The 25,140-nt window shown below is 51.0% G+C and overlaps 1 protein-coding gene across 5 annotated transcripts; it reads right to left on the minus strand.

The window, feature by feature from the left end:
- Positions 1–1,610: 1,610 nt before the first annotated feature.
- On the minus strand, positions 1,611–25,119 carry LOC108136423 (E3 ubiquitin-protein ligase HUWE1). 5 transcript variants are annotated; one of them, XM_017257554.2, is made up of 19 exons: positions 24,954–25,119; positions 23,343–23,871; positions 22,552–22,791; positions 22,269–22,490; positions 21,506–21,777; positions 20,931–21,424; positions 15,312–20,515; positions 11,501–14,459; positions 10,575–11,039; positions 10,095–10,513; positions 8,441–9,523; positions 8,232–8,367; positions 4,973–7,795; positions 4,120–4,521; positions 3,853–4,041; positions 3,445–3,766; positions 3,193–3,358; positions 2,932–3,122; positions 1,611–2,496 (listed from the first exon to the last, which is right to left on the minus strand). In XM_017257554.2, the coding sequence occupies exons 2-19, from the start codon at positions 23,619–23,621 to the stop codon at positions 2,394–2,396; spliced, it is 15,969 nt and encodes a 5,322-aa protein (XP_017113043.1). In that variant the 5' UTR covers positions 23,622–23,871; positions 24,954–25,119; the 3' UTR covers positions 1,611–2,393. The 5 variants fall into 5 exon arrangements, with proteins under 5 accessions (XP_017113043.1, XP_017113045.1, XP_017113042.1 ...); XM_017257556.2 differs by having other exon boundaries at positions 11,501–14,441; positions 20,931–21,427; XM_017257553.2 differs by having other exon boundaries at positions 20,931–21,427.
- Positions 25,120–25,140: the final 21 nt, after the last annotated feature.

Consider the following 25,140-nt stretch of genomic DNA (forward strand, 5'->3'; position numbering starts at 1 on the left):
AAGGGTTTTGACACAAAAACCAAGTTTTTAATGTGTTTTTTGGGATTTTTAGTGATTTTTCAAACAAAATTATTTCTGAAGAGTCTTTTTGTTGTAACTTTGCCAAAATAAGACCCATAGTCAAAAGAGTTGCAGTTTTGAACAGCTGGCAACCTATACCATCCATCCCTGATCGTTTGAAAACAATTAATTGAGTTTTGACAAAAAAACCGAATTTTGAAAAACGTTTTTTGAAAAATTTATTTTTGTACAAATTTCTGACTTTTTTGTAAGGGGGTACATCATCATTTTTTGCAGAAATTTGAAAATCTGAAAAAATTTTAACTGTGAATGTCATTTGATTGGAAATTTTATTACGAATTCAACGGTGTATGACATTCCAACATTAGACCATTATTTCCCAGGGTTTTGACACAAAAACCAAGTTTTCAATGTGTTTTTTTGGGGTTTTTGGCGATTTTTCAAACAAAAATATTTCTAAAGAGTCTTTTTGCTGTAACTTTTCCAAAATAGGACCTATAGTCAAAAGAGTTGCTATTTTGAACAGCTGGCAACCTATACCATCCATCCCTGTTCGATTGAAAACAATTAATTCAGTTTTGACAAAAAAACCGAATTTTGAAAAACGTTTTTTGAAAAATTTGTTTTTGTCCAAATTTCTGATTTTTTTGTAAGGGGGTACATCATCATTTTTTGCAGAAATTTGAAAATCTGAAAAAATTTTAACTGTGAATGTCATTTGATTGGAAATTTTATTACGAATTCAACGGTGTATGACATTCCAACATTAGACCATTATTTCCCAGGGTTTTGACACAAAAACCAAGTTTTCAATGTGTTTTTTTGGGGTTTTTGGCGATTTTTCAAACAAAAATATTTCTGAAGAGTCTTTTTGCTGTAACTTTTCCAAAATAGGACCTATAGTCAAAAGAGTTGCTATTTTGAACAGCTGGCAACCTATACCATCCATCCCTGTTCGATTGAAAACAATTAATTCAGTTTTGACAAAAAAACCGAATTTTGAAAAACGTTTTTTGAAAAATTTGTTTTTGTCCAAATTTCTGATTTTTTTGTAAGGGGGTACATCATCATTTTTTGCAGAAATTTGAAAATCTGAAAAAATTTTAGCTGTGAATGCCATTCGATTGGAAATTTTATTACGAATTCGACGGTGTATGACATTCCATATTTTGACCATTACTTCTACTTCTCGTTTTGACAAAAACCCTACTTTTGCATTCTTTTTTTAGGGTTTTTGGAGACTTGTCCAAAAACAAAGTTCTTAAGAGTCCTTTTGTTGTAAGTTGGCCAAAATTAGACGTATAGCCATAAGAGTAACTGTTTTGTACAGCTGGCAACCTTTACTATCCATCCAGAGTCGATTTAGAAAAATTGAATATGAGACCAATTTTATGCATTTTTCATAAGGGGTTACGTCATTATTTTTTCCGACGAATCCAACGATGTATGACTTTCCAACATTTGATCATTACTTCCCGATTTTTGAAATGTTTTTTGGGAAAAATTCGACGCTAAAATCAGTTAGTACCCTGCTCTCCAGACAAATTGTTCAGTCGTGACCATGTGAAGAAGTGACTTCTGCAAATGTATTATGATAAATGAGCTTATTCTTACTTTATTCCACATTCTTTAAGTTACATCTGCGGCTCATTATTCCAAAGGTAAACTTAAAATGCATAACATAAGGACTTATCTCTTATATCAAAATACTTTAATCCATTTAATTATTTTCCTTTACTTCCCCCCGTTTATCTTCGGTAAATACACTTAAGTAAACAAGAAACCAAAGTGTATAATCTGTGTGCTTATGTGCATTTGCGTTCTATGTACTACGTTTAATCCTTTGCTATTCGGTTTCGTGTTTATGTAAATAAAAATTTGTGTTATCATTTATATAAATCCTTTTTTTTAATGAAAATGTGCAAAACGACAGGGATTGATTCCAAAAAAAATTATAATAGATGAGTTTCACAGATAAATTTAAATGAAATATGCTTGTTCAGCGTTTGTATCAGTTATTTTAGGGTTGCTTGTTTTTTTTTTTAGGTTTCCTTCGATTTTTTCCGTTTCTTTTGAAAATTTAAGAAAATATATATTGTATATATATAGGCGCGAAAAATTAATAATTAATTCAACATTTTTATATATACTATATAACTATATGTACTGTGTATGTATGCAGTTTCTGTTGCCGCTATCGCACATTTGCAGTGGCTGTTCTGTTCTGTTCAAATCAATTATGCATTTCTCGTCGTGCTGCCCGTGTGGCGTGGCGTATTAGGAATAGTGTTGCGTCCATTGTTTCTGGTTCTGATTCTGGTTCTGATTCTGTTTACTTTGCTTGCTCCTCGGTTGGCCACTGAGGTTCTTGTTTAGGCGAAGCCAAAGCCCTCGGAGCACTCATGTATGGCCTTTAGCAGGCAGCTCCGCAGTTTGTCGTAAGACTTGTACATGGGCAGATCCAGTTGGTTAAAGCTGCAATCGAGAAATGAAATTGTTTGATTATAGAATTGTGAAGTATCATCTTAAAGCACTAAACTAATCCCCATAAATCTAAACTTAAAGCAAAATTATAAATTTATATTGAAAATAAATATTATTGATAATCAATTTATTGATTACTTTTATTTAAGTGTTTATAGCACAACTCTGTACTAATAAAAACAGTCAAAAACAAATCAATACAAAACAAAAATTACATCCACTGATAAAGTTTCTAAAATTAAAATTAAATTAAATTAGAAATTAAAATTTCCATATAAAACCCAAAAAGTCGTTTACACAATAAGTAATCCTTATAATATTTTGGAATTATCTTTAAAACAACTTTAGACGAAGGCCTCGTAGCTTTAGTTTTGTAAACTATACAATTCTTTATAATAAATAAAATAAAAATGATTCTTTACTCACCAGGTATGTGCACAGGGCAACCGATCGGTGGACCGATCGTCCCGGTGGATTTGGAACTTCTGAATCCCGTTCATGCCCTCCAGGGAGCCGAAGCCCTGCAGCGGCACCTTCGAGGTGCCAGTGACGAACTGCAGGAACTTGGCCCGGTCCGCTTGGTCAAAGCTGCGCAATGCACGCCAGAACCATTGAATCTGATGGACGAAATGAGATGGTATCGCCATGGTAAAGGCATGGTTTAGAGCGGGATGGCCAATATCTTACCTGGGCCGATTTGGAGGTGTACTTGTGGTACTCGGTGTTCGCCTTTAGATCTTCAATGTCAATATCCGGCAGACCGGATATGAGAAGCTCCAGTTCCTGTTCGTTGAATATCGAAATTAAATGCTTTGGAATAATGTCGTAGAATCCCTCGAGGAATGCGTCCAATCTGGATAAAGAGAGAGAGAGAGAGAGAGTGTGTGAATCCATGACATGGTCAATCAAGAATATATATATATAGTACTCTATACTTACTGCTGTCGAATGGAGCCGCTCATCTTTAGCTGGCACACCAGCTGCACATACTCGAACTTGTTCTCCTCGGTGACGGCGGTGTCGCGTCCGTTTGGCTTGAGATCACGGATCTGGGTGACACCGAACTCCTGCACCTCGGTGGAGAAGGTCAGCTCGTAGCCCAGTGTGGAGATGTCGTTCTTCATGAGATAGTCGAGGCCCTTGTAGAACTCGTAGTCCTGCGACTCCATGTCCGTGTGCTTCACCTGCTTGCCCAGGATGTGCTTGTAGAAGGATCGGGTGAAGTAGCACTCCAGCAGCTTGTTGTCGTGCACAGCTTTGGCTGTTTTTTTTTTTTTTTCGAGTGAGAAATAACGAACGTGGCATTCAAAAGCTGATATAAAGGATAATAGTCGACAATTGCCTTACCAATTACGCGGCCGACGAACTTGAAGTAGCTCAAGTGATTCGGATTGGCATGGCTGGAGGGATTGATCATGTAGGTGACGCGATCGCCCGGCGACACACAGAACAAGGCATACATCGGATTGAAGATCTCGCGCGAGATGATCACATACCATTCGCGCAACAGGCCGCCAGCATCCTGGCCCTCCTCATCTGTAAATATGGGGAAAATGCATGCACATTAGTCATCATACATCAAATTCGGTCCGTTTTGGGGCAACAAAAACTCACCCTCGAAGACGATGTAGAAGCGGTTCTTCCACTCCTCCGGTCCCAGGCGGTACAGCACGCGGAACGAGTCCTCGAAGACGGTCACGCGACGCACACTGACCGTGTGCTCCTCGCGCCGGATGCCCTCGTCCAGGCGCTCCAGCTCCGTCTGGAAGTACTTGCGCTTGACGTCAAAGTCCAGGATGCGCGTGTGGTCCACCAGCACGGCGAAGGGCCCATCCGACAGGTGAGTGGGCGACTGGCGCAGGATCTGATTGAGCACGGTGCGGTGCTTCTCGGCGAACTGAAGGAACTTCTGGCGGTCCTGCCGCAGCTGCGCCTCGTGGGCGCTCAGCGCTGTGCCCGCAGAGCTGCTGGCCGCCAGCGGCGTGTTTGTGGAGGCATCCTGCATCCGCGGCTCATCTGGTAAAGATCAATAATGTAATGTCAGTTATGATTTAAATTTACTGTATAGACACTAGACTTTCAAAAAATCAATCTATTAAAAATATTAGCTTAATTAATAAATTAAATTATTTATACTTAAAAACAAATATCCTGTGAAATTGGTTTTTAAATTAAATTTTAAACCCGTTTTCAACGAAATGCCATTTTTAAAATAGGTGACAACATAAGTCAACAATTAATTGACCGATCAAATAAACATCTAATAAGCATTCTTGAATATATTTCTTATAAGCCCACGAGATTTTTGATTGATTTAAAATTATAAAAACAATCATTTTGTTCCCCAAAAAAAATGCACTTTTGTAAAAAAAATCCTTAAAATATACTTTTAAAAAGCACTCCCTAAAATCGGTCAATTTCTCATGGGTTGCACCAGTATAGCCCCTGAAATATGCCTTAAACTCACCTTCGAAACTGGCCGAACTGAGGGTGTTGGCGCTGCTCGTGTCGTCCATCGATGGACTGTGCTCCTGGGCCGCAGACGACGCGGATGGTGCACCAAATCCGCCAGCTGCTCGCAGTGCAGAGCCCACCACTCCGGCCAGGGAATTGCGAGACGACTTCTTGGCGGCACCGCGATGCGAGGCGTGGATGAGGAAGAACGCCTCCACGGTGGGCTGCAGCACCAGGACGGCGAACTCGTCCTTGGACTCCTCCAGCGCCACCAGGCACTCGCTGAGCGTGTGCCACAGCACGTCCAGGCACAGGATCTGACTGAGTGTTGGCTTGTTGGACTTGACACCGCCAGCAGTCGCCGCTGACGCGTGGCCGACTCCCGGGGAGTCCCTTGCCTCGTCCTCATCATCGTCATCATCCTCGTCCTCGTCACCAACGCCATCTACATCTGCATCGGCATCACCATCATCGTCGTCGTCATCGTCGTCGTCGTGCATCGCCGTTTGATTGGTTTCCATGGGCGGCGGAGGCGATATGGTGCTGGCCGATCCGGGAGCCATGTCCGAACTGCTGCCACCCGAGGCACCGCCATCGCCCACAATGTCGATGATGTCGTTGTCGTTGTCGTCGTCGTTGTCGCCAGCAGCAGCACCGCTGGCCAGTCCACCACCGCCACCTGCACCGCTGGGCAATCCGTTCTGTGCCTCGTACATATCACGCACCTGCATGAAGATCTTGAGGGTGCGCAGGAAGTAGGGCTGGGCGGAGGAGTTGGACATGAGCTTCTTCATCGACGGCAGCTGCAGCTCGCACGTGGGTTTGGCATTCTTCGGCGCCGAGATGATCACATGCTCCGCGGTGAAGCGATCCTGCATGATGCCCTCGTGGACGGCCAAGTTGGGCAGCAGACTGGCGCCCGAAACAGTGGGTGCTACTCCGGCTACTGCCGCTGCGGCCGCCGCTGCAGCCGCTCCAGATGTGGAGGCAGTCTGCGAGATGCTGCCGGTCACACCGTGGTGGATGTTGTACATGCGTATCTCGTTGAGCAGCATCTGGATGGCCTGACGCACCTCCTCGGCCAGGCCCAGAATGGCGGCGGTCAAGTACTGGATGAAAATCGCATTCGATGCCTGCGAGCATTGCGTGAGGTTGACAATCAGCTTGGCCACGTTGTCCAGGCCCTCGGTGGTGCCGCACTGGTGCGTCAGCACCTCGATGACCAGCTGCAGCTGCGAGAAGTTCTTGGCGTAGATCTTGCGGCGTGGCTTCGACGGCGCCACCGGCAGGGCCACACTCAAGGTGGGCAACTGGGTGCGCTTCACCGTGCTGGCATTTCCATTTCCATTCCCATCACCGGAGGCCGGATTACCGCTGGCCGGAGCCACCTGCTCCTCATTGTTGGCCGTGTGTCCGTCACCAATCTCGCTGGCACTACTGGCCTGCGAACTCTCCGCCGCCGTGGCAGAGGAAGAGGCAGATGCAGATGCAGATGTTGCCGCTCCTGGTCCTGCTCCTGTTCCTGCTACTGGTATGGGTATGAGGGCGGGCATTTGATCGGTGAGCGGCAACTGCTCCTCCTCCTTGGGCAGCTCGGTGCTGAGCGAGGCCAGCAGCTTGACCAGCATGTCCGTGAGATGGGGCGAGCGGCAGATCACCTTGTAGGGCAGCATCTCGAGCAGCTGGCCAAAGGGCGATTCGCTGAACGAGAGGAAATCGGCCGTGTTGGACTGCCACTCCCACGCTGGCTGCGAGGTGAGCGGAAACTGGTCCACATGGGCCAGGCGTACCTGCGTCTGCCGGTCGATGTTCAGCACCACGTCCCAGAAGTTCTTGGCATTCGTCTGGTACGGCACCGAGTGCTGAGCCATGCTGCCGGGAGCGGACACTTTGGCGCTGGCCGCTGCCTTGGCTGCCGCCGCCTTCGATGTGGAGGGCGCCTCATCCAGAGGCGTTGAGGGCTTCGACGGTGCTGATGCTGATGCTGGTGCTGGGTGATCGTCCAGTATGCCACGCAATCGATTGGCCACCTGGTAGCGGCAGAAACGTGAACGGAAGTCGAGTGTGCCACCCGGCGGTACATCATCGGCTGCCAGGCGTCCCGCTACTGATCCGCCGGCCGATCCGCCGGCCGCTCCTCCCGCTCCTCCAACTCCCGCTGCTCCTGCGCCGCCAGCGGTGGGCGAGGGCATGCCAAAGACGGCACTCAAGAGGCGGCGGGCCTTGACCTCGCGATTGTAGGGCACAAAGCTGGATGGATAGTGCTTGGCCAGCACGAACAGCAGATCCAGACAGTTGCGCACTATCATCTGCGCCGCCTGCGGATTGATGCTGATGCTCCGGGCACTGCCCTCGTACAGCCGATTGATCAGGAAGATGTTGCTCTTGTACCCAAAAGCCGCGTCCACGCGCAACTTCAGCCACTCGGGCTTGCCGCCCGCCTGTCCAGCCCCAAAGTTGGCATTGTCCTCGTTCGTCTTCTGCACGATGCTGATCAGGGCGTTGATGATCCAGTCGCGCGTCGGTTCGTGGTGGCACAGGTTGCGGATGACGCGGTGCAGCCGCATGCTGTTCACCTTCTGGTCCTCGACGAACAGGAAGAGCAGCAGGGTGGCCAGCGAGTCCGGATCGAGCAGAATGTTCTCGTCCTCCATCATCAGCAGCGCCAGTGGTTTGCCCATTGTGGGGGCATGGTGTGCGTGCGCGTGGTGGTGCACGATCGTGGTGTGCTGGTGGTGCTGATGGTGCTGCGGCTGGGCATTGCCACTGGCATCGTACCAAATGGAGCTGTGCCAGCGTGCCTCGTCCAGGCTTTGCAGCGTGGTCTGGAAACGGGCTGTTTTTATAAAAAAAAAATAGAAATTGAGGATAGATCAGTGGGTTTTCAAATAGCTGTATCATACACAATTTCCTTTGTTTGTCTCATTTTTAAGAGATTTTACAATTTAAAAACTCAAAAAAATATACAAGAAATAAGAATTAAAAATAGTTTTCGATTAACATCGAAAATAAAAATTGAATTTAAATATCTTTTGAACCGAAAAAGACAGAGAAAATATTGGACTATATATATATTAAATTATATAAAAATATATATTAATACTATTTTGTAAAGCTGATCTATGAGCCACAAGAGTCATGAGTCCCGTGTTTTGGATCAGACCAAGCTGATCATGTTATCTGGCCATGAGCTTGGCCATTCGAATTAAAAATATAACCGACATGAAGCCACCTTTCCAGTCATTCAGCAGTCGTATAACCGAAATACTCACATAAAGCATTGCTGGGCGGATGAGCGTCCATGCGGGCGCCATTGCGTGATTCCCAGTCGCGACGCAGGAACTGCGCCTCGGCAGCCAACTCGGGCGGCAAACTGGCTATCTGCGACTCCTCCATGTCGGTGAGTATCTACATACACATGGATTATAAACATTTAGTTTGTATATTCACTTGACATTCGCAAACGCACACAAACACTTACCGCTTGACGCAAATTCTCGGGCAGGTTCTGGAAGAAGGCGGCCGTGTCGACGGGATCCTCCGGATTGGCGGTCTGTGCCGCCTGGCGCTGCTGCTCGATGCGCTGCTGCATGAGCACCTCCGACTGGATGTTCAGAGGCAGGGCGGCCAGGAACTCCGGATTGACCTCGACCAGCGAGTCGTGGGCTATTTGAATGGCATTCTGCTGCGCCCGCTGCCGGATGCGCTGCATGCGCAGATGCTCCTGGATGACCTCCTCGCGCATATCGCTGGGCAGGGCGGCCAAAAAGGAGGGATCCACGCCCTCGGGCACCTCCAGATCACCGAGTGCGGCCCGAACCTCAGGACTCATGTCGGTTATGGTGGCTGTTGTGCCAGCTGCTGCTGTTCCTGCTCCACCACCTCCACCACCAGATGCTGTGGCAGCATCTTCAGCTGATGCCGAGGTCTGTGTACTGGCCGATGCAGCTCCTGCCGCACCAGACTCCACTGGCGTGGGCTCAGTTGTGGGCGGAGCCTGTGGAATTGGCGGAGCAGCTTCGCGGCTGCCTTCAGCAATTGGATCCGCTTGTGGGTTTGACTCGTTGGCAGCCTCTGTGTTTCCGGCTGCTGGTGCCGCTGTAGCCGCAGGTGACTCCGTGGGGAACACCGTTGGGAACGCAGTGCCGGGCCAGAAATCGTCTTCGTTGAGGACCACCGGCTGCGTGTCACCGGGATGTGGCGGCAGCGGTGGCGACAGCTGCGGCGGCATGTCCAGAAGGCCGGGCAGCACGTCCACATCCACCTCCAGAGAAGGCGGCAGGGCAAAGCCCGCAACATCCGGTGCGCTGACGTTTAGCTGCTCCAGATTTGCACTGGAAATGGGCGTCGGCATGGAGACCAGCGTGGGTGCTGGCGTAGATCCGGCGGAGGCGGCACTGCTGCGGCCGGAAACGGAACTGTGGGCCTGGACCAGACGCTGCAGACGGGCGGGCAGGTCGCGATTGGGCCGGGCATTGATCAGCGCCGATCCCGAGGTGCGCGAGGAGTTCGTGTGTCCGCTGGACACTTGCAAGCGACTGCGGACAGCCTGGCGATCGGCCAACTGGAATCGAAAATGGAAGTGGTTCTGAATCAAGTACTCACACAATATGATAATCTACAATAAAAATCCTTTTTTAAAGAACGCAAATACCTTTAAGCAACCATTCTAACCACCTCTCTAACCCAAAATCATTGAGTTTGTATATTACTACCACTATTATTTTTTACTTACTATAACTTACTAACACCTTCAACTGATTGATGAAGACATCCTATAAGTTTAAGCTATAAAATAAATAAATAAATACGCAATAACCCCCTGAGCCCAGAATTAAGCAAATACTATTTGTTAATAAATAAAATATACAATATGAAATACTATTATTAAGCAAACTTCTTGACCTTTTCTCTAGCCCAAACTTCATCCACTTGTTAAAATTCCTTGAGTTCACAAAAAACACTGATATTATTCACTTACTTTAAGTCATTTAAATCTACAACTTGTTGATTAAGGCATATACTTTAAGATTAAGTTGAAAATATCTTTTAAATAAATATGCATTAAGCAATCAGCCCGAAATTAATGAGCATATACTATAGCTTATTAACTAAAATATAAGTATGTAATCTACCTGCAAGAGTAGCAGCTCCGCCTCATCCAGACGCGAGTGGGGACGCGATGGTCTTCCGCTGGACGGCAGGAGTGGCACTGGCGGATGTCGCTGATGATGGAGCACTGCTACCTGCGGCGCCGACGACGATGCCGATGGCGATCCCGATGGCGGTGCTGGTGCCGAAGAGGACAAGGAGGAGTTTTGCTGAGACTGTGACTGTGGCTGCTGGTCTGCTCCATCGGCTGGAGCTGCTGCTGCTGCTGCCGAGTTGTTGGTGGAGGTGGCACCCTGGCTATCCTGCTCGTTGGTGAGGTCAATCTCGGCGTAGATGTTGAAGGGCAACTGACTGTGCTGGCGCAATCCGCCGCGTTGGCGGGACGCACGTGTCGTGGTCGTCTGCGTCGTCTCCAGGGATCCACCACTGCCGCTTAGGGGCGCTGCAAAAAAAGGATCATTAGTCTGCCATCTATACACTTAGTAGTTTCATCCACTACTCACTGGTTGTGGGTATGTAAGGGCTAGTGGTTGCGCCAGTGGTGGCCGCAGTCTCGCCAGATGCACTGGCCAAACTGCTGGTGGCCCCAAAGCTTGAGGGGATCAGCACGGGAATCGAGCTGCGTCGGGTGCCTCCCGTGGCAGAGGCGGCCACCGGTGGCACCACCACACCGCTGCCTCCCGCTGTCGCATTGGCCAGCAGACTGGAGGCAATCGAGGCTGTTGCTGTGGGCGGCGCCGCTGTGGCCACCGCCGTTGAGTTGGCGGACGTAGTCGCTCCAGGCGGTGCCGCCGCTGTTGTGCTGGCCGTCGTCGTCTGACGGGCGGCTTCCTCCTGCTTGCGCTGCTGGTGCGCCGTCTTCAGCTCCTTGATGAGATGCGGCAGCAGGAAGTGGGCGGCATACAGGCAGGCATCAGTCTGGCTTTCCATGTCAAGAAGCGTGGCCTCCTCCAGCCACCAGTGAAGAGCTGTAATGGGACGGCAAGGTCATTAGTATACTCCTTACCATTTTAGTAAACCCCTTCTAATAACAACAAAATCATTACATTCCTTACAAAAACAAATCTCATATGTATTTAAATTGTAATTTGTAATTTAAATTGTTCAAAATGTTATCTTAAGCTAATTAAATAAACCAGCGGAAGGCCCTAGTCCCTAATGCTCTTCATTTTAGTTTTTACTATAACTTAGCTTTATATAAATAAATAAATACATCAAAATGAATTTAGTGGCATTAAATTAATTTAAAAACAAAAATAAGTAAAAACATTTCAATATCTTTATACCCAACATAGTTTTGTATCAAGATAGAAACAAATCTTTACCAAGGTAAGGTACAAAAGTAAGGTATTAGGTACCAGAAAATGGTACCTACCTACCCACTAATATTATATCGAGGTACTGCCTAACAATCCCCTAAAGTACTCACCATCCTGGGTGAAGGTCTCCATCTGAGTCTCCTCCGTGGGATTCTGATGCGTGGGCATGCACACACAGTACTGCTGGTCCAGATAGAGCAACCGCCGGCGCACGCCGTTCGTGCAGAGCGTGGCGTTCGGATGCTGTCCCGTGGCATTACCGCTGGCACCGCCGCCGGTAACTCCGCCACCGCCTCCAGAGGCAGATACTCCGCCACCGACACCGCCGACGCCGCCTGTAACCGATGGCTGCTCGTCGAGGAGATTGCTCATGTTCTGACCACCACCGACGCCAGCGGCACCACCGCCGCCAGTCCGGTCCAGCTGCGACATGGAGGGCGTGAGGAAGGCGTTCACCTCACCCCCATTGGCATTGCCAGCCGATGCGCCGCTGCCGGAGGCACCACCTCCACCGGTTCCGCCGCCGGACACGCCAATGAAGTTGAAGTCCGGGGCCATCCAGGAGCCGGACGAGGGACGCAGGGCGGCGGAGGCAATGGCTCCGATGCTGGCCGTTGTGCCGCCCGTGGACGAACCTCTGCCGGTGGTCGCCGTCGATCCAGAGATGCCCGCACTGTTGCCGCTGCCGCTGCCACCGTTCACATCGATGTCCAGCGGCTGGGCAATGGAGCTGTTCATGCGGACGCGGAAGCCCACCGGCGGGGTGGGCATCAGACCGCTGCTGCCCAGTCGCTCGTACAGATAGGCCTCCGCCTGGGCGGACGAGGGACCGCCAATGGGGTCCACATCGGGATCGTGGTCGGGATCACCGTCGTCCACGTCGTCGTCCTCCTCGTCGTCCACCTCGTCCACATCGGGATTGGGACGATTGGCGATCTGGTTGTCGCCAGAGGCATTCACCGCTGCACTGCGTCGCGGACGATTGTTGGACGAGACGAGGGCAATGGCTATGTCAATCTGGTGGTCCAGCTCCGCATCCATGACGCTCTCTCTCTCCTCGCGATCCTCGTCGTCGTTGTCTTCGTCATCATCGTCGTCGTCGTCCACATCGTCCTCATCCTCGTCATCGTCATCGTCGTTGTCCACGTCCGCATCGTTGGAGGCCGTCTCCGAGGATTCCGGCTCGTAGATGTGATCGAAGACCTCGATGAACTGGCGCGGTCGCTCCTCGTCCACATCCGTCTCGCTGTGCTCGTCCACATCCTCGTCGGGGGCGTCGTCATCCTCGTCCTCGTCCTCCTCGTTCCGCTCGTCGTTCTCCGTGGAGGCGTCCGAGTCCGAATCGGAGGTGCTCACCTCGCCCAGCAGCGAGGGATTCATGTCGCGGGCGCCACCTCGTGCTCCAGTGTCCGAGGAGGTGGATGCACCATCACTGCCCCCGCCGCCTCCGATTCCATTGTCATTGACGACGCCTGCGTTGGATCCGCCGCTGTTGCCGCCGCCCACGCTGCCTCCATTTCCACTCCCGCCGCCCACATCCACGTCCGGATTGAGGGTGCGCAGGCGGGGATCTCCGCCAGCGGAATTGTTGCCCGAGTTGGCGGAACTGGCCGACGCAATGCTGCCGTTCTGTGCTCCGGTTGAGCCGCTGCCGGCGGCTCCACTGCCCGATCCGGCGCCAGCGCCACTGCGCGAGGCCAGGCGCAGACCTTCGCTCTGCAGGAAGTCGTCCCACAGCTGGTCAAAGTTGAGCACTGGTCGCACCGGTCCTCCGCCGCTGGCCGACGATTGGCCAGCTGCCGATGAGCCCGAACTGACTGTGGCGGGTGGATCGTTGGTGTCGCCGCCATTGCTCCGTTCCTCGACCACGTCGATAACGGCTGCTCCGGTGCCGCCACCTGCTCCCGATCCGGATCCGGATCCCGATCCCGCCAGGCCTCCTCCCGCGCCGCTTCCGAGAACGACCGCTCCACCCAATCCGCCTCCGGGTGCCGACGAGTCCTCCGAGTCCACGGCCATCTCGTCCGAATTGAAGATGAACTCAAAGGCGTGCCGCCTATCGGACAGCACATTGCGGATGATGTCGCGCAGCACATGCTCGCCGCCCATCGCATTGGAGCGCTCCACGGCGGCACTGACGGCGGTGCGTGCGGCCAAGCGGGGATACAGTCGCCGGTTGATGATGGTGCCGTAGGTGTTGCCCGATCCGGGTCCGGTGGCGTTGGCTCCGCCGGCAGCACCGCTGCCATTGCCAGTGCCATTGGCTCCGCCACCGCCGGCGCCCACACCGCCAAAGAGGATGCGCTTCGAGCCGAGCGTTGTGGTGGACACACTGAAGCGCAACAGGATCTCCATGGGACGCAGTATGGCCGCCAGTGTGCTGAGCGTGTTGTGATTGGACAGATCCTTGTACTGGGCCACCTTGGTCAGGTAGGTCATCACGCCCTGGCGCAGCAGCACGCGGTACATGTTGTTGCGGTGCATGTGCACCTTGTCGTACAGCATCGGCGACTCGATGAGATTGGGGAACAGGCTCATCAGCACCTGCAGCCGCGTGTGCTTCTCGGCAGAGTCGGGCTGGGCCAGCGCCCTGGCCACCGCCGCGTGCAGCTCCTCGGCCACGTGCACCTGGACACCCGGCTGTTGGTAGCAGTCCGATAGCGAGCAGACCAGCACCCGGGTCATGGTGCTCACCTCGGGGACATGGTGCCGCTGCGTGATGGGCAGGAAGCGGTCGAGCAGCACGCCCAGGAACGTCTGTTGCGGTGCCGAGATCAGGGGACTGTCCGCCGGCGTGTAAACGTGCGACAGCAGCACGCGCGGCACCAGCGACTGGTAGGCACGGGTCGAGTCCGCCAGCAGCTTCAGCAGCGTGGCCCGCGAGATGGTCGGCTTGGCGTGGGTGTGACCGCTGGTCGGGATGTGCCACGTGCAACAGCACGGCTCGAACTTCTCCGTCGGCTGCGCTTGACCAGCAGCAGCTCCTCCTCCTCCACCTCCGCCTGCTGCGCCCGAGGATTGCTTCTTGCTTGTGACGGGTGCGGGCGTCTCCTGGAAGCGGAAATACAACTAATAACATAGTATTTAGTAAAGATATAGCTTTGGAAACCACATATATTGCGTTTTGATGCGTAGTCATGTCCCATACTTGAGAAGCTATAACTTCCATGGCAAAAAGATAATCTTAGAGATATTAGATACCACCCAATGTAACTAGAACATTTCAAATCATTATCAATCTTTAAGGAACTTTAGTTTATACTATTAGCTTTACGAAAATATACAAAATGTTACCAACACTTGTACCTAACATGAAAAACTTATTTTATTATTTTTAATAGAGCTGTATATACATACAACTCATTTTTTTTTTTTAATATTTGTTTAAAAACTGGTATAAATATGTTAAATGCGAAATTACACAAAAATTGTTCAGAAGTTGTTTCAAAAATATGTTCAATTGCAATTTTCATAAGCTAAAAAACTATTATTATTTTGGCGCCAACTGTATATACATATGCATCGTATAGTATAAACAACATTTTTAAAAAAGTTTTTGTCAAACTTTGTTCGATTGCCACTTTCTTTTAAGAAGAAATATTTAATATATTATTTTGACCACAGCTGTATATAATTTGTTATCAATATATTTTTTGAAAATATTTTATATCTTTGTTAAATGCGGTTTCTTATTTAGTTTATAGTATTAGCATTTCGAAAATGCAAAAAAAATTTTAAGAAATTGTTTCCAAAATGCAATTTTCATAAGCTAAAAAACTATTATTATTATTATTATTATACTCTGATGTTAGAAAAGTTTTTGCCAAACTGTGCACACTATTGCCATTTCCCTAAGCTACAACTCTACTAATTTGTTGACCGCATCTGTATATCAAAATAATACTAAGTACTAAGACTCACCTCATCGTCGTGGCATCCCTGGGCCGTTCCTGGCGGCTGATCCGGCTGCAGCAGCTCGGCGGCGCCCTGGCCGCGATCCGAGGAGCCGGTGCCGCCGTAGTGCCAGCATGGCTGCACCAGTCCGTGCAGCAGATCCTTGAGCACGGCCACCGACGACTGCACCTGCGGATCGTCCTTGAGAAGGTCCTCCTTGCTGGCCGCTGCTCCCGCCGCGGGCGTGGTGGTCTGGGAATGGGGCGTGGCCCCGCCAGCCGCCGCCGTAGGCTGTTGGCCAAACTTGGACTTGACCATGACGCGGGCATCATCGGCCAGCGTGGTGCTGGTGGTGTTCAGCAAGTACTCGCCACGCAACATCTCCTTGGCGGCGGCCACGAAGATCTGCGGATTGCGCGACACCGCCGACGAGACCTGAGTGAGCACGTAGATGAGATCGCGATGGCTGACGGGCACGATGCCGGCGGCACGCATGCCCAGCACCCGCTCCATGGCCTCCTGGAGGACGGGCGGTGCCTCGAGGACGTGGCGCAGTATGATATTGGCGTAGGTGGGGAAGCCCATGAAGCTGCAGGCCTGCTGCAGATGCAGCAGCATGCGGACGCCACCGCGCCGGATGAACACCTGGGCATTGTCGTAGTTGCGCGTCAATCGTGCACACAGTCGCAGCAGCGACAGCTTCGTCTCGTTGAGCATCAAGTGGGAGGGCTGCAGCAGGTCCACAATGCTGCCAATGATGCGGCCGCAGTCGAACTTGCTCAGGCCCACCTGCTCCTCGTTCAGGATGATCTTCTGGGTGCGCTTGGGTATGGGCGGTGAGCCGGAGCCACCTGGCTGACTGTTGGACTTCACCTTGGCGGCGGCTGCAGCGGCCGCACTCTTCTGTCGCGACTTGCTGCGCGTGGTCATGGCGGCGGCTGGTGGGGATCCGCCACTGACTCCTGGATCCTCACTGCTGGCTGCTCCTCCTCCTCCCTCGTCATTGTTGGAGTTCTCCGGCTGCAGCGGCTGCTGCTGCTGCTGTGCCTGTTGTGTGCCAGCATCGGTAAAGTTGACCAGCTGACGCAGCGAAATCAACTCGTCGGAATGCACGGTGCCGTTGCCGTCGGGCGAGGTGCGCACCACACGATTCAGCACATGCTCCACCTTGAGCAGGGCCATCGGGTTGTTCAGCGAGGTGATGGCCTCGCTCAGCTTGAGGGCCGGACAGACGGGGCGATGTGTGCCGGACGCCTCGCTCACCTGCGTCATGCAGTTGAGGCTGACGGTGCAGCGCTGCCGCCCAATGTTGATGTGCAGCCAGCGCTCGCCGGCCGCATAGGCATTCCGGATGAGCTCGTTGTTGGCCTCCGAGTAGGCATTCCATTTGCCCGTGGAGGCGTCGTACCAGCGCCACACATCGCTGCTCACCGCCCGCATGTTGGCCTTGCGCTGCAGTATGTGACTGATGCTATCGATGGCATCGATCAGGTCCACCAGATTCTGCACCCAGCGGGGCACAGTCGCCCGTTGCTGCTGTTGCTGCTGCTGCTGCTCAGTGGACGACTGCTCCAGCATCCATTGGCTCATGCAGTCGAGCAGCTTGACCAGCGAGACCATGGCATCCTGGGCGGTGATGGCCTCCACCAGCGGCCGATGCAGATCACTGTAGTTCTCCTCGAGCAGCAGCGTGGAGGTCTTGAGGCGGACAAACAGCCGGGTGGCCGTCATCCCGGTCAGGCACTCCTCCAAGCGAGAGGCCTTCGATCCGGTGGACGACTTGGTTGCGCCCGGCTCGAACAGCTGCAGGGTGAAGTCCACCCACTGGATGATGTTGCGCACAAAGTTCGTGACGAAGACCTGTTTGTTCAGGTGATTGTGGCGTCGGTAGAGCACGGCTATCAAGTCGGCGGCACTGGTCACCGTGTCCGGTATGGCCTCCATGAACTCGAAGGCCCGCGAGATGGCCTCGTCGCAGAAGCGGTCAAAGATCAGCGATGGCATCAGCTTCAGGTGCTTGTAGTCATAGCTGGAGCTGGCCGAAGCGGAGGATTTGCTCTGCATGGACTCCCCACCGTCGGCGGGCAGATCCATGTCAATGTCCATGGTGGAGGCCGTTGGCGGTGGCGGCGGCGGCGGAGCAGTCGATGGCCCACCGGCCGGCGTCGTTGTAGACAGAGCACTGGCCTCCGGATTGTTCAGCAGATAGTCGGTGGCCTCCTCCAGCGAGGCATTGGTGCGCAGCGCCTCGATCACGTGGTAGTGCATGAAGCCCATGTCGGTCAGCGTCTTGATGTGATCGGCATTGAGGCCGTCGTCCGTGCTGCGGATGTAGAGGTTCTCGAACTTGATCTCCTTCATGCGTGTGTGGTAGCGATCCAGCAGCATCTGGTGCGACTTGATCAGATGCTTGAGTATGAGGATCATGGTCTCGAACATGCTGGGCCCGTAGTTCGGGATGGGGCGTCGGGCCCAGATGCGGCGCAGTGCCTGCATGGCCAGCTGGTGGATGTGGATTAGGTAGAAGACCGGCTCGAACGGCACCGAATCGGGCAGGTAGTTGAGGCGCGGACTCATCGTGTACGGCGACTCCAGCATGGCGCGCGGATTCACCATCTTTTCAAGCAGCTGCAGCCAGGCGTCGAGGAACTCGCCCGTGCCCTCCGGACAGTCACGCTTGTCGTCCTCGTGCGCCTGCATCAGGTCCTCCATCGAGGCCCACTGATCGAATTCGAACTTCTGCGACACATTGTCCAGCGACAGGGCCCAATAGAACATCTCGAAGAAGGCCTTCAGGCCATTCTCGGCGCAGAACTGCGAGATCATCAGGTGGAAGGCGCTGCGCTTGTCGTCGAACAGCATGGGACCGGTGAAGCCCACCGAGCAGATGAGGAAGGTAAGCTTCAGCTTCGGCACCGGCTTGGGCAGGATGCTCTCGTGACTGAAGCCGTTCACCAGGATCGAGCTGAGGATGCGGGCTATTTCGCGCGCCTCTGGCGTAGGAACTTTGTTGATATTACTGATCAGATCGTTGATGCGACGCTGCCGCGTCTGCGGTGATCCCACCGATAGCTTCACCAACGTGCCCAGCAGCTCGGCCAGCGCTCTGCCCAGTCGCGAGCTGGCCGCCAGTAGGGATTTGATGTACCGGAACTGCTCCTCGGGCGTGTACTTGGTCCGGAACTCGGCCGCGCGCTCCAGCTTCCGGGAGAGCTCCGCCTCGGTGAGGGGATCGGCGGTGCCCGCCGCCGCCGACATTTGGGCTGCAATCTCGTCCCAGATCAAATCCGGATGCTGGGTGGGCTCGTCCGAGCACAGGTTCAGCAGGATGGTGCTCTCCCACACCAGCGAGATGTAGAGTTGGACGAGCTGCTGCAGCAGCTGGACGCCGGTCTCGCGATTCACGCCCCAGCGCTTGAGCAGTATGGCCCGCATGTCGTTGGAGGAGTTGCGGCAGAGATGTACCAGCATCACCACATAGCCGTGCACGAAGCTCATGTTGTGCAGTATGGGCGTGTACTCGGCGTTGGCGAAGCCATCCTCCAGTCGTTGGCAGCAGACGAGCTCGGCCAGCAGGACACTGCCGCCGGGAAAGGTGAAGTGCTTGATCAGCGGCTTCAGCTGGGCCACAATGTCGGCCAGCTGCTTGAGCGCCACGTCCAGCACCTTGGTCTCTTGCGCCTGGCTGAGTATGGCCTTGCAGACATTGGCCACCGCCTGCGAGGTGGTGGACACCGGCGAGTCCACCGGCAGATTGGGCAGCGACAGCAGCTGCAGGATGGGCTTCAGGCCGCCTTGCAGCACAAACTCGCGACAGTGGTCGCCGTTCGGACTGTTGCTGAATATCGCCTCGATGAACTTCATCACGTTCAGGATGTAGTCGATGAGTGGTATGGCCTCGCGTTCCGGTGGCGTCACCACTTTGGCGGCCTGCGATGTGGCTGCTGGTGCTCCTCCTCCTCCTCCTCCTCCAACGCCTGCCGTTTGTGTCCTGGGCGTGGTGGCACCGCCGGGAGTCGTCGGTTGCTGCTGTTGCTGCGAGGCCGAGCTCATCTCGTCATCGTCATCGTCGTCATCGCCGCTGCTGTCGTTCGTGTCCGCTGCGCCCTGCAGCACCGAAGTCGAGCCGCCCGAGCCGGCCACCATGACCATGGGCGAGGGTGTGGACGCCACATGACCGTGGGCACCGCCATGGCTGCCGGAACCGGAGCCAGAGCCACTGCTCTCCTTGTTGGCCCGCCAGCAAATGAAGCTGGGATCGGAGCCCAGGCGAACCAACTCGTTCAGCAGCCGAACGATCGCCTCGGTGGCAACGGCCCGCAAGTACGGATGATGCTTGATTAGGTCGTCCATGGCATTGCCCAGATTGGTGGCCGTGTCGCCGAGCGGATCCGAGGAGCGGCGCCGCCGCATGGCCACCAGGTAGTCCGGTGAGAGCAGCACCTTCAGCACCTTGTCGAACGGATCGTAGGAGAGAAACTCGAACAGTCCGCGCTCGTTCAAGCACAGGGCGGAGAACACGTTGGGCAGGGAGCCAAGCACTTCGCGCGTGGCCGGCACATCCTTGTGGAGCAGCGCCTTCAGCATCACACTGGTGATGCCCAGATCCTGCAGCGAGGAGAGCAGCGACGGCTCGTTGAAGACGTACACGGTGACCACATCGGTGGCCAGCAGGAACAGCGACGGGCCGTAGTACTCCGCATTGGCGATGATGTGGCGCAGCGACTGCGTGAGACTCGTCTCCATGATGTTGCGCATGTTGCTAAAGTGGGCATGGTCCTGGATGCTCTTCTTCAGGAAGTTCAGCATCGATTTGAGCAGGGCCGCCCGCTGGGTGACGCAGGAGGGCTTCTTCGGCGCCAGGCTGCTCGGCAGCTGCGACGATAGCTCCGCCTTGCGCTCGGCCAGCGGACGGGCGTAGTAGCTGTTGGAGGGATACATGATGGTTGGTAGTTGGATGGCGGTTCCATCACTGTTGAATAGTCCTAGGATCGGTCCGGATGCGCCAGCAGCTGCTCCACTACTTCCTCCGACGACACCTGTCAGACTGCGTGCTCCACCAATGTCCAGGAGTCCCGCTCCTGAGCCCGATCCTCCTCCTACTCCTCCGCCAATAAGCTCGTGGTAAGCTCTGTAGGCGCTACTGCCGACGCCGCTGACGCCATCACTAGAGTTCTCGCGACGTGGCGATCCGCTTCCACTGGCCACGGAGGCGTTCTCTCCAGCTCCGTCTGAAAAAGAATATCAAAGCTTTAGTTACCAGTGTTTTCGTTTGTTTTCCCCAGCAATTAGCCATTGAGAATTGTTGAGAATGCTCAAGCTATTTGAGATATCACAGAAATAATCAGTAAAATAAGCAGAACATTATAAAATAATGGTGTAATACAAACTATGACGATCATGTAAATCTATTGGAGTTGTTAATGCTCAAGTTATTTGAGATTTCAGGGAAATGCGTAATAAGAGAAACGTTATCAAGGTAGCCAGCCCATGATTACCATATTAAGTACATAAAAGTGTAAGCCATTGCTTATATCTGGGTATCCAAATGCCTGCCTTTCTAATTTACCATTAAAAAAGGTTCGCTTTGGCTGAACATTTGAAGTTTCAATTATTTGAATTTAGGCAGGCACCCCCTCTACCCACCTTCCACATCCTCGTCGGTTTGGTCCAGCGAGGTGTCCAGCTTGTGGTCGTCGCGCAGCGTGGACTCCTTCAGCGTGATGCCGATATCGGCCAACGCCTTGCAACAGCTCTTGATCTCCTTCTCCAGGCGGTCGATGAAGACGTTGAGTCCATTGTTCTGATGGAATCGGGCGATGTCTATGTTGGTGATCAGGTCAATCACTCGCACTGCCCGCGTCACGAACGTGATGTGCTCGAGGTCGACTCCTGGCCAGCTGATGACGCACAGCAGCGACTGCATCATGCCGCTCTTGACCAGAGCGGAGCCGCCCATCTCGTAGCTGGCCAGGTGGTACAGCAGCGAGAAAAGCGAGGTGGCCAGGATGAGCGGATAGCGCTCGGTGAGTCCGTGGGTGGTTAGATTATCGATGCAGTCGCGGACGAGCAGTGGCAACGTGCCGCCCTGCCGCTCGGCACCTGTGTAGTGGACGATCTTCATCAGACGCGACCCGGCCCTGCTGCACCGAAAGCATGAAAAGAAGCCAAGCAGTAATTATCGGGAGGATCCATCAGGCAGGCCGCATCCGATCGCTTACCTTGGCACATTCGGGTTGCGGTCGAAGTGCAGCATCGAGGTTAGTGTGCGCAGCACTGCCGCCCGTATCTCCACCAGGTGCACGTCCTCCTTGTCGATGAGCTCGCACAGCTCCTCGCCGAAGCCGGCGTACAACACCTTGTCCGTGTTGTCCTGCAGGGCATTGGAGTAGATCAGAATGGAGACGGCCTGAAGGCGCGCCTGGACGAACTGGAGACGCAGTTTGTAGTTGTTGAAGCCTGAGATCAAGCGCACCCGATGAGCAATGCGCATCTATGGAGGATATAAGCCAAATTATTTTGAAATTCCACAATTAAATCATTTTTGTTGTTGTTTTAAGTTACTCTTAGTCTGAAAAAACTAAGATAAACAATTAAATCTTATAAAACATCATTTAAACAATGCCTAATAAATTCTGCATTTTTATAAAAACTATATTTAATATTTTAAATGGATTGAGTGGAATAGTAGTTTTTTTTGTATGCTTTGTTTGAAAGATGAAGTTCTAATTTTGAAATATAAATTAACAATTTAATTTTAACAAATATCATTTATTGTATTTATAAATTTTTGTTTCTATATTGTTAATATTGTGATTGTTGTTTATCTAATAAATTATTCACTAATTTAGGCAATTTTATACGAAATATTGTAAAAACTTCGTTTAATATCTTAAATGTACTGATAGTAGTAGTTTTTTTTTAAGAAAAAGGAAGTTCAGCAATATTTTTAATACAAAACGAAGTGCTGGATTGGAAACAAACCTTGATTGCCTCACTGGGCTTTGAGATCTGTCCGGCAATCGTCTTGATCACCTCTGGAGCTGATGCCGTGTGGCAGAGGTCCATCATGTCCGGAATTTCCAGCTGGGCGGCGTGACCGTGCTCGTCCACATAGTCGATGCACAGCTGGTAGAGGAATTCCAGCTTTGGCTCGCCAATGCAGCAGTCCTTGAGCGACAGGCCGTAGTTGGGATCACCCCAGCGCTAAAACAACAAATATTCAGTGTTAAAAACGAATTAAATCTCAACCAATGAGATGACCCACCTCGGCTATATTGAAGAGCTTGACGATCAGAAGCTCCTTCTTTTCGAACGGCAAGCGGGGTATGAAGTTGCTGCGCTTGGAGAACATGTAGAGCAGATTGAGGACGGCCAGGACAATGTCCATGTTCTGGGAGGAGAGCAGCACCGTCAAGTGTTCGATGGAATTGTACAAGTGACGTGAGAACGAGTGCTCGATCAGCAGTGTGGTAAAGTTAAGTACGTGCAGCAGCAGTGTGACATCCTGGGGAGGATAAAATTGATATTTAGGTATAAAATATAATGAATAATTCTGTGAATAAACGAGGATTGAGAGTGCTTATATACGATAACTTCAGTTATAAAAAAAAATATGGTTTGTTTTGTGTTTCACAGTAACAGAATTATATCGAATTATATTTATATTTTCTAAATTTTTATTTGTGATATCTCTTACTATATATTCCGACTTAAAAAAAAAGGAATTCAAAGAAATTGTTTCTTCAAAAATTGTAAAATGTACAATTCAAAATTAATATTCAAAATAATTATGTGAATTTAAAATATAAATACTTGGTAAAGGTAGAGATACCTTCGGAGAAAGTGACCTGTCAAATATTAAATATTTTAATAATCTTTTGAAGAATTGAGAAATCTTGTTGCAATAAGAAAACTTTTACAAAAACAAAGCGAAAAAAAATTGTATAAATTCTTGTAAATCTGGAAAATAGACGAGTATCCTAAGATAATTAATCCAGTTTTTACTACAATGAGTTTTGGGGAAATTCGTTTCAGAGGAAAACCTGGAAAACTAACCGTTGTTCTTACCGTTTCCTGGAAGTTGGTGTCGCACTGCAGCACGAACTCGTTGGCGTTGACATGACGCGAGGCCTCCTCGAGGATCTTGTCGAACCGGTCGAGGATCTCGATCCAGTGATACAGCTCGCACTTGCCGTAGATCCAGACGTGGACGGTGTCGAGGAACTCGAGGAGTTCGGCCCGGGTGCGCCGCTTGGTCAGCTCGTCGATGAGCTCGCGGCACTCGGCCGTTAGCTCCGAGGAGCCCTTCTTTAGTTTCACCGTGTCCACCTTCATCGCGGCAGTTGTTCCTGGAGCTTCTGGAGCAGCAGGTGGCCACCACTGGGCGATGAGTTGGTGGTGGTGGTGCTCCTCCTACTCCTCCTCGTCCTGCTCCTGCTGCCTTTTTCTTCCTCTTCCGGGGCCGTGCGTCGAGTGTGTGTGTCGAATGTGTAGAACGGGTGGTTTTGTGGCGAGTGGTCGTCAATTGTTTATAGGTTGGGCATCGAATGGCGGCTTATGCGTTTATGTCAGCGTGTTATATATACTGAAAGTTCATTTAAATCGGTTATTTATTGTGTTACAACTAATATGAACAAAACAAAACACATGCGTCTGCGAAGATTTAATTGAGAACTCCGATTCTTCTGCTTCCTCTCTCATTCACTTCTCTTTAGCGTGCTTTTTTTTTACAGTTAAAAGGAATGGGGAGGGTAGGTGGTTGGCAGTTGGCTGGCTAACTGCACTTGTCAGCTGAGCCAAGCCAATTGGACAGCATTTTCCAACTGGCAACAGCGCAAAGAACGGCGAAAACACCAAGAAAAACAAAAGGCAAATCAAACAGAGCGCGCGCGCATTAACAGACTTTTGTTGCTGCGTTTTGGGTTATATAGAAATTAGGTGTACGACTTGGATTTCCGATTCAATTGTTGTTTTGCACTATTTTCTTTCACACTCACACACACTTACATGTCAAACGCAACATGTTTGAGCAAAATGTCAAATGAGCGCCAAGCGCAGAAAGGTGCAAGGCGGAGAGAGAAGGAGACAAGAGAAAAGGAGCGGAGGGAGAGCAAAAAAAAGGGAGAAGCAGAGAAATGCGTAAGTCAAGGTTGGCACAACAACAAAACAGGAGACTGCAGCAAACTCCTTTTTTCCTACATACACAAATACATCATAACTACATAATTCAGTATGCGTCTGCATGAAAAACACTCTATTTACGCAAATTTTCCCATAATTCACAATAAACAAGTGAAAATTAGCAATAAACGTATGTATGCATGTATGTGCCTGTTTCACCGAATTTTCATTATTGCAGCCACAACAACAACAAATACTATCGTCTTCTCCCCTCCCCACTGCATTTCTTGTCGCTTTCAGGGCTCTTACAACCAAACACACTTTATTTTCACACGCGAATTAAATAGCGTATATAAAAGTCGGAGAAAAATACCGTAGCTGTAGTATAACACAAAAAAAAAAAGAAAGACACCAGCGAAAAGAAATTGCCACAGTAAGAACAGAAACAATGCAGTGGGTGAGAGTTTGTCTGTGTGCGTGCATGTGTGTGCGGTGTGCTCGAACTTTCGTGTGTGTTCACTCGGAAATGCGACTGGCGATACTCACAATTATATTTAACTGCAGCATATTGCTGCTATTGTATTCCGGTCGAAAACTTTTTAATTTGTTTAATTTAACAATCTCGGTTTTGTGAAATGAAATTTCCACAGACAAATGCAAGCATAAACAGTGTGACCACGCACCGCAATCGTTCCAATCCACGGCCACGATGAATGGCAATCGCTTCTGTATA

This window comes from Drosophila elegans, unplaced genomic scaffold, assembly GCF_018152505.1.
Source record: "Drosophila elegans isolate 14027-0461.03 unplaced genomic scaffold, ASM1815250v1 contig_149, whole genome shotgun sequence".
NCBI lineage: Eukaryota > Metazoa > Arthropoda > Insecta > Diptera > Drosophilidae > Drosophila > Drosophila elegans.